At 46.9% G+C, this 9900-nt stretch overlaps 1 protein-coding gene across 1 annotated transcript; it reads right to left on the minus strand.

Moving 5' to 3' along the window:
• Window positions 1-744: 744 nt before the first annotated feature.
• Window positions 745-3548, minus strand: LOC126335547 (serpin B6-like). The gene has a single exon (XM_049998935.1). The coding sequence runs from the start codon at window positions 3278-3280 to the stop codon at window positions 1700-1702; it is 1581 nt and encodes a 526-aa protein (XP_049854892.1). The 5' UTR covers window positions 3281-3548; the 3' UTR covers window positions 745-1699.
• Window positions 3549-9900: the final 6352 nt, after the last annotated feature.

Consider the following 9900-nt stretch of genomic DNA (forward strand, 5'->3'; position numbering starts at 1 on the left):
TATGACCGACGTACGTATGCGTTTGCATACTGCAAACAAGTAACAGAAAATTCCGTACAAACTTCTTTCATTCTGAAACATGTATCAGCAATGAGCCTTTTCTATATACTTCTCTTCTTTGGTAAGTGTTACCTTATCCTTTACGTAATACTTACTTAACATATCTGCTTCCTTATTGGAATAAGTTGTTGCAACATATTTTACATTTCTGATACTGTTAGTGAAATATCCTTCTGTTTGCGCGAAGAAGGCGCGATATCAAGTGAAACAAAGCTGAAACACAAAATTTTCCTTTCGTTTCTTTAGCTAAGTCGTGTTTAGTGGAACATCGCGAACCACTGTAATGATTAACAGTTGCGAAAGTTTTGAAGTAGACACAACTTTGTAACACAGTTTAATACATCAGGTGTTACACAGACTAGGCATACTGTCACATGCGTTCGCGTTGATGAATATTCATTCTAAATCGCAGCGTGCCCTGGTCTTCAAACGGTGTGCCGGATCGGGGCTCGAACCTGGGACCTTGCCTTTTGCGGGCAACAGCTCTATCACCAACTGAGTTAAGCAAGCATGTCTCAGCTTCCGCTGCCCCCCCCCCCCCCCTGCCCTCTCTCTTTACAACATTCTGTTACAAACGCTTGGCAGAAGTAAAAACGAAAAATTTTGTTCTTCAGCTTCGTTTCACACGATATCTCGCTTGTTGCATCATATTAAATTTGTATTTTCTGAGGCAGAAATTTGAAATTAATTTTCTTACTACATTTATTGCTGTTTGAAACAATTTACATACAATCCACATCCAAACAACAATGAATACAATGATAAGCAAGATTGAGCATTTCTGTAGTTAAGGAGAACGTGAAGATTGGGGGTTATAACGGGACAGGACCGCATTAAAAGACTGTAACATCTTCGGCTGAGACTAATGGAAGTGTGTAATTCGACTGTTAAGTGCAGCCTTGATATTAAATGACAACCATAGGAACAGACACGAGTGTTATAATCAGAAATAAAAATAGTCTGGAAGGTTAACAATTTTATTACTAGATGAAGATGATACACACGCACTGACTGAAACATTTTCACTACTGGAAGCTAACGCTTCCCACTGGTTTAAACGAACGAGGTATATTGTTTTATTTGTATCACTTTTTCTTTTAATTATAAGAATGGTTAACGAGTGAAACCTGAATCATTGGAATGTTGCTATTAAACAGTAAACTAGAACGTATTGACATTTGATAACAGCCTCATATAATTTGACCTCTCTCTCGCTCGTATACATGTGCTTGGTATATGCGTAAATGGTGTCCTAATGAGTACTAACACTAGTGTGAATTACCAGTATCAGTGAGATGGAGATCTCTGAGGTGAGATGATAGATGGTCACATTTCTTCCTGCACAGTAATAAACACGTCATTATTCACCACATCAGCAGCAAGTCTTGCATGTGATACTAGAGAATGCTGATATTAATAAATATTTCACACGCGAGATGGTGCTATTTCTCTTGGGTTACACCATCTGAGAGAATCAGAACGTGTACTACAAGATCGATGCTGAAGTACTTTCCAGTTGACCTCTATGGTATGCATCCACTTTCCTAGTAGTCCTTTACGGAACTACTTACGAGGTAGTCTTCCCTGCCAACGCTAACGCTGTTTGAACAGCGAGTGAGTCGACGCCGGCTGACGCGATTTATGAGTTGGCCGCTGCGTCCGCGGGCTGCGGCGCCTGGCGCACAGTGTGTGGCGTCGGTCTGATGACGCGGCCCCAGAACATGACCAGCCGAGTGGCCCGGTGGTGGATGAAGAACAGGAAGGGGTGGTCCGCGCGGAAGACGGGCCGAGAGCCGTCGCGGGTGATGGACAGCGCAGTCGCCGCCGCGGCCACCGTCCCCGTCTCCGTCACCTCCACCTGCACCTTGTGCAGCACGTCATCCACGTACAGGCCGGGGCCCACAGTGAACGTCGCGTCCGTCGACGTCTGGTTGTCGGCGTCGGGGTTCTCCACTTGCACCCTAACGCCCGGTGACAGCCCGCTGAGGTTGGCCGCGTGCTGGTCGAACAGGGTCTTCACTCCCATGGTCTCCAGGTGGTCCTTCAAACTGGTGCTCGCTTCGAGACTCATTCTGGGCACCGCGAGGATGACGGGCGTGGTGTTGGTCGACGCTATGAGGTGTTCGAGAGTCGGCGCGTCCAGCCTGTCCTCGAGTTCGCGCAGTGCCTGGTAGCCCATCTTGTCGGGCAGTACCAGGTACATGACCGCCTCACCTCCGCGGTAGGGCAGCCCCAGGATGCTGCAGCCGAGACTCGAATCGGTCGCGTAGGGCAGGTCGGCAGCGTTGGTCATCAGCGTCACCTCGAGGACTTCGTCCTGCGGCGTCACGACCCCTTTGTAGCCGCCGGTGACGTAGAAGGGCCGCTTCATGCTGTGCGTGAGGGGGAAGGGGACCTGCCACGCGCCGTTGAAGTATATGGCGCTGCCGATGATGACGCGCGTCTCCGGCAGCGGCGGGAAGGGCAGGAAGTCGCGGATCTTGCCGCGCGTCTTGTTCTCCACCCAGTCGTTGATGGCCGCCTGCGCGAGCGTCGGCTGCAGCCGGAAGTCCAGGTTGAGCACCTCGCTGCGGTACACCTCTCTGGCGTAGGCGACGAACTGGCGCAGCAGGGGGAAGTCGCGCTGCAGGAAGATGGCGCTGGCGAGAGCGACCTCGGTGCTGGTGTCGACCCCGGGCCGGGCTACGAGGCGCGACAGCTGCCGGCCGAAGTGCTCGTGGAAGAGGTCGGCGCGCGCGCCGGACAGGTCGACGCCGGTCGTCAGCCCGAGCAGCGTCGCGACCTCGGTGTGCGTGTGGCCGCCGGCGCCCAGCAGCACCAGTGCCAGCGCGCCCACGACGCTCAGCGGCGAGAAGACGGCGCCGGCGCCGGCGCCGGGGGCGGCGTCGCGGCCGCCCCCCGCCGCCCACAGCGTCCTGTCCAGGTCGACGGCGAACTGCAGCACGCCGCGCGCGATGATGTTGTCCAGCTGCGACAGCCACAGGCTGGCCGCCGGCACGAACACGTCCGGTCGGCCGTCCTCCTCCGAGAACTGGATCGCGTGCCCCGGCTGCGTCCCGTTCGTCGGGGGCTCCGCCTCCAGCGCTAGCGGCTCGGCCACCGCCCGCACCTGCTCCGCCGCCTCCTCCGCCTCCGACTGCTCCGGGAAGTAAATCGAATTGGCGGCCGCCGCGCACCACGCTAGCGCAAACAGCACGGCTCCACTTCCGGTTCGCCCCATGTCGCTACTTCTCCGCACCTCGAAAGTACCAGTCGCGATCACTCGACAGCGGGATCTGTATGCCTCCGTCAGATCGTATTCAATAAGCGGCCATTTCCTCGCGCGAGCGATGTGTCAGCTCGTGTCGTAGCTCAGGCTGGCACGGCGGCTGAGCGATGAATGGGCGAGCGGCGCGCGAGTAAGGACGGATATAGGCGGCGCGCTCGCTCGTGGCGTGCTCTGGCGTGCTTCGGCCGCGGGTCCCTGGCACGGACTGGAGGCGGCGAGCAGCGGCGCGCTCTGCCAGTCACCTCGCCCCCCTCCACGTACGCCTCGCCGCACAGCACGTCACTTCCACCGCCGGCACCTGGCCGGCGCCTTCAGCCCACAGCTGACCAAACACTCCTTCCACGACTGCGCCGAACGGTCCGCGCCCTGCTCTAGTTCCCGCCTGTATTCCCCATCGTGAAATACGTACGAGAATCGTCGACATCTACTTCGATTGTTGATGGTGTTATGACAACAACCAGCCACAAATTTACTTTTAGTTCCTTTATTCGAATCGTTGCGATTCATCCTCAGACGGTTTACACGCTTTCTTTATGACATGTGAGTGTTTTTACAGATTACTCGTCCTAAAATATAAATAAAACATAATTATAAACACGCCACAGACAGATGGTTGCATTACAGATTTTCGTTGCATGTGACTTACTTGAAACGTCGGTTTCGAGTGTTTGTTTTCATAACATTCGTCCAACAGATGTAAATGCATTCCCACTGCATCCTTGTTGTTGCACACGTAAATATTTCTCACTGTACACTTTAGATTTGTCGCTGAGATCTTTTGAACCACGCACCACATCGTTTGATATATACAAAGAGCTTACAAACATATGAGTATTACAGATGCTATGATATATCGTAACATTTGACGATTATGTCCTTTCCATGTACTACTGTCACATCTCCACTTTCTTGTTCCAGTCGCGAACGGTGCGCGAGGAAGAACGATTGTTGGTAAGCTTCCTTTGCGAACTCGAACCTCTCTAATTGTGGTGTGCGTACAGTAAGACCTTCAGTACACACACCATCAGATTATTTGACTTGTCGCTCTACCGAAGTAGGCGAGTGTCAGCAATATGTCTCGTGGCCTTATTGTGGCGTGTTTATCTCCTGCCGTTAGGTCAGACGATAGAAATGCCACTTGCATGCTTAGAGTAGCAGATTGACGGTGACCAACTCTAAACAGAACTTGATTAATTTTCACACACATTTATTAAAATAATAACAAGCATAAAAATTACTTAACTTGGTTCTGGATGCTATTTACAATTGACAATCTGGAGTTCTTTGGTATTGGTATGCTAATCCTATTCCTACATATATCTCTGATACTTGACAAAACTATCTATACGTTTATCATCATGGCTATGTGCAGGAATATGGTAATCTTATCAGGCACCGACTGAAACTTGACTATAGACTGGTACAGACTAACGCAGACAAATGCAGACTGACTAATTGGAGGTCTGTACACTCATTATAATACCTCACACATTCAGGTATCACTGAGCAAGTGTGATCCGCAAGGAGAAAAGGTTCTACGTTAACATCAATCTAATTGGCTGCGTTACATATTAATACGCGGATCGGCGGAAGCAGGATTTGGTCCATCTCTATGGCAGCGCCATCTCGTAGTGCAGAGACGGACGAGCGCTGCGCCCGCTTAGTGGGGCGCGCTCTAGTGGGAAAGTTGTGTACGCGGAAATATGTACATAACACTAATCTGGCGTCCATGGTCCTTTCCTCAAAATATACGCAAGAGGAAGCAATATGTTGGTTCACACTTCTAGGAATGTACACACTCAGTATCTTAAGAGTTGATGACATTCCGAGGCATAACACCGCTCTTCTAGCGTTTTTGTGCTTACCTAACGAACCAGTGACGAACCATGCTGCTCTTCTTCGGATTTCTGTTTAATCTTCCGGTCCTAGCTGGCAAGAATTCGAGACTAACGAGCAATACTCATACAGGAGAGAATTGTCCAATATCGGCCGGCTTCTTTTCGACTTTTAACTGTGGTACTTAATCGGAATATTAACATACTCAAGTACAGGATGATCAAAAAGTCAGTATAAATTTGAAAACTTAATAAACCACGGAATAATGTAGATAGAGAGGTAAAAATTGACACACATGCTAGGAATGACATGGGGTTTTTCTATGAGTAGACAAGTGTAATGACATTTACTTACAGTACCTAACTACACCGAAAGCAAAAGAGCTACCATTACAAGGCTATAGCTACAATAATTATTTTTGTAGAAAGTGTTTTGTATTATCGCCTTTTGTCTTCTCTGTGATAATATCGGTAGTTAATGATACACTGCACTGACACTTATTGAATAATAAGTTCTTCAGAAAGCGCAAATAAAATACAAAGTATCCTCCTGACCCACACATCCAACATTATCTCATCCTTTACACTTGGTACATTGCCCACAGTCTTCTTCAAATAACTCCTGACACGCAATGCACTTTCGTGTCTCTTCTGTTGACCCATTATTTCCAATAAATTCCAGTTTTCTTCTCCGCTTTGCGGTTAGCTCTCGACGGCCATTCTCTGCTTGTTTATTTTATTTGGAACACCACACTTAAGCTCAGATTTACTCAATCCTCATTCAGAGTTTATTATGTGTGCTTTTAATCTCTTCTCTTCGTCGGCGACCTTTTTCTTTTCTAATTGTAGAAAACACTTCAGCTGATGTCCACTTCGCTATTACGTTACACATAACCTTACTCACAGCTATTTCCATAAACCTTCATTAAATTTTCCTCACTTTTCACCATTCCAGTTTTAAAAGAAGTAGCAGGAAGGAAATATAATTTAAAAACTGAAATTACTTATCGTCGATACTGAAAGACGATCGGCGTACCGGTACTATATGACAAACAGGCAGTAGTACCTAGTCACATTTCACGATGGAAATTATCGTGAAAGGTTTGTTAGATGTCATTCCTTACGTAACATAGATAACTGAAATATAGGGACGAAATTAATCAGTTACCTTAAAAACTGGTATCATAGACCTCAAAAATCTCCCATTCGCTATGAGCCACTACAACACAATCACTCACTGGGAATAGACACATTATTGAAGAGAGGATCAAGGTGTGCCACTCCAGTGCACGTGGATACGTAAGATTGCTTCTGCTTACTGCACTCTTCCGTTATTCGGAGGTGGAAAGGAAAATTACAGTAATGACGGGTACTTTGACCCTAGCCCTCAGAGTTGTTCTTCCCAGACAGTAAGTGATATGCGCACCAAGTTTGGTTGAACTCGATCCAGTGGTTTTTGGAGGAACTGAGGTACATACATACATACACATACACACTTTTATAATATGTATGGATTAATATAAAATCAGTAATCGTTCTTCAGAACTGGGTATAGTCACGTAATATAGTCGTAATGGGAAATGGCAGGGCTGTCATCCATACGAATATTGTTTTGAATACCACCGTGATTTATTAGGCATGGCCCTGTTTGTGGTGGTATGCCGTGAACGTCCTCCGACCTTTGAACTGACTGATTCAGCCAGCTATAACGGTACCTACAGTACAACGTCGACTTCAAACCCGGTGCTTCTCGGGAGTTGTCACATTCACAGATGTAATAGCAGTGCGAAGTGACAGATAAAAATCGTAGAAATGACGAGATATCCATACCGAGCTCTTTTAATCCATAGTCTGGCACAATGATGCAAAGCCAAAACAATGAAATGTACCAGTACCGATAACTATTTACGGTCCTCCAAGGAGACATTGTGTTTTCATCACTGCTGAGATATTTTAATTCATTTAGCTTATCTGTGGTTCCATGAATTTTTCGTGTAGGGAAACAGTAACCAATATACACGCAAGTGTGCGGTTCGTACCGGTACCGTGACCACAGTATAGACACTCGCTTCAATGCCGGTGACGCAAAAAGGAAATACACTTAGTGGAAGAGCGTTGCATCCTGCCTACTTTCCTAATGGCGTTACGAGGCTGATAGAATCCATTAGCTTCGGTGATGGTAAGGTGCCTGATACAATTTTTACATCTAGGGGGATTTGACGTGACTGCGGGATACAGAGAGGTTTCCAGCGTAGTCCCGCATCATGTTGTTCTGTTAATCTAAGCAGAGTATTGTCTGGAAATTAATTGAAGAAACTGCAAGCTCTTGGAATACGCCGGTAGACATGTTGAAATTTAGCCGTTTACCTACCATCGGGTCTCGGAGGCCTGTTTTTGTATTTTAGTATCCTCTCTATTTCCTTTTGATGAAATGTTGTGTCTTTTCTTAATTTGTCCAGTTAGTCATAATTATGCTGCGGGAAGTAAATCGAATTGGCGGCCACTGCGCACCACGTTAACGCAGAGAGCACGGCGCTACTTCCGGTTCGCCCCATGTCGCTATTTTTCCGCACTTCGAATATACCCGTCGCGATCACTAGCCGAGGTCAGACAATGGAATCTACGTGTGTCCGTCAGAGGTCATCGGTCTCACCGGATTAGGGAAGGATGGGGAAGGAAGTCGACCGGGCCCTTTCAAAGAAACCACCCCGCAATTGCCTGGAGCGATTCAGGGAAATCACGGAAAACCAAAATCAGGATGGCCGGACGCGAGACTGAACCACCGTCCTCCCAAATGCGAGTCCAGTGACACACATTGGGTTGGTGTAAAAGTTAATAGCGTGTATTCAAAAGTTTTATAAACACAACAGATACTTCACTCATTCTCCTTTTCTATTTACAGCAGTGTGCCAGCTCTGGGAGAACTTTTGGATTCCGCGGATGTAGAAATCATGTGGTTTTGAAGCCATACATTTTCATTCGGAAAGGAAGTTTCTGGAAGGCTGTTCGAACGAGAATGGAGAAGGTGGCAATGTTCTGGAGTATGATCAGGTGGATAAGGTGGGTGAGGACTGACTGTCCAAACAAACTTTTTTTTTTCAATTTAGTACAATGCGGCCAGGAGTTATCTTGGAGTAGCATCACCTCACGCAGTCTTCCTCGTCGTTGTTCTTTGACTGCGACTGGTTACACGCCGGAGAAGCAGTTCGTAGTAGACTACACCGTAGCCGTTCCACCAGAGATATTATCGTTTGTGGAATCCTTATGTTAGCATAAAGACACAATTTCTCGTCGCCAGTAACGATATAGTATAGGAATAGTCGGTGTTGCTCACGAGCCAAATTTATGACGAGTAAGCGGAGATGCACATACGTATTTCCAACAGCTGACTTTTGTGAGTTTGGCTTAGAGCGTCGTGTACACACAGATCCGATCTTTCAACCTTCCACGTTGCATGAAAATGTCGTGCGATAGTAGAATGATCACAGTTCATCGTATCTCCCATTTTTCGAGTACGCTAATGTGGATCATTGTGGATTAATGCGTTTAAACTATCTTCATCAAACCCCGAATGTTTTCCTGAAAGTGGCTCGTTACTACAGTCAAAACGATAATCCTTAAAACGAGATAACCATTTTAGTTCCTTGGTCTGTCCTATGGCATTATACCCATTGGCGGAGAAAACGTTTATGGCTGCCTCCGCTGCTGTCAACGCTCAACTGATATCAAACAGATGAATACGTCCGAGATCTCCGTTGATCTGTTGTAGATAAGGAAAAGCGGCCGGTCACATATTTACCAAGCAATTTCCCTAAACAGCCGTATGTTTTGTGTGTGTGATTTTTTAATTTTTTTAAATTTAGGCAATCAGTATAGGCATCTCAATAACGACATCTTTAGGCCCCATGCCTATAAATGTGTGCATATGGGCCTGAAGATGACATTATTGAGATGCCGAAACTGGTTGTCTAATAAAAAAATCTCTATAAACATAAGGCTGTTTGGCGAGTTTCCTTGATAAATCTGTCGGAAAAGTAGCAAATTCTCCGCATGGCACTTCATTTCCTAGGGTTCATAGCTCCACTCACTATCTCCAGACGAGAAAAAATTACCCAATCAGCTACAGAGAAATACAAATAAAAACTGTCTATCGATAAATAAACCAATAGTAACCGGAATACCAACATGCAAATCAGGAACGCTACGGACTTATGCACCAACCTCATACACTACTGGTCATTAATATTGCTACACCACGAAGATGACGTGATACAGACACGAAATTTAGCCGAGAGGAAGAAGATGCTGTGATATGCAAATGATTAGCTTTTGAGAGAATTCACGCAAGGTTGGCGTCGGCGGCGACACCTACAACGTGCTGACATGTGGAAAGTTTCCAACCGATTTCTCATACACAAACAGCAGTTGATCGGCGTTGCCTGGTGAAACGTTGTGATGCCTCGTATAACGAGGAGAAATACGTACCACCACGTTTCCGACTTTGATAAAGGTTGGATTGTAGCCTATCGCGATTGTGGTTTATAGCATCGCGACATTGCTGCTCGCGTTGACGAGATCTAATGACTGTTAGCAGAATGTGAAATCGGTGGGTTCCAGAGGGTGATACGGAACGCGGTGCTGGATCCCAGCGGCCTCGTATCACTAGCAGTCGAGATGACAAGCTTGTTATCCGCATGGGTGTAACTGATTGTGCAGCCACGTCTCGATCCCCGAGTC

The sequence above is a fragment of the Schistocerca gregaria genome, chromosome 2 (genome assembly GCF_023897955.1).
Source record: "Schistocerca gregaria isolate iqSchGreg1 chromosome 2, iqSchGreg1.2, whole genome shotgun sequence".
NCBI classification, from domain to species: Eukaryota; Metazoa; Arthropoda; class Insecta; order Orthoptera; family Acrididae; genus Schistocerca; species Schistocerca gregaria.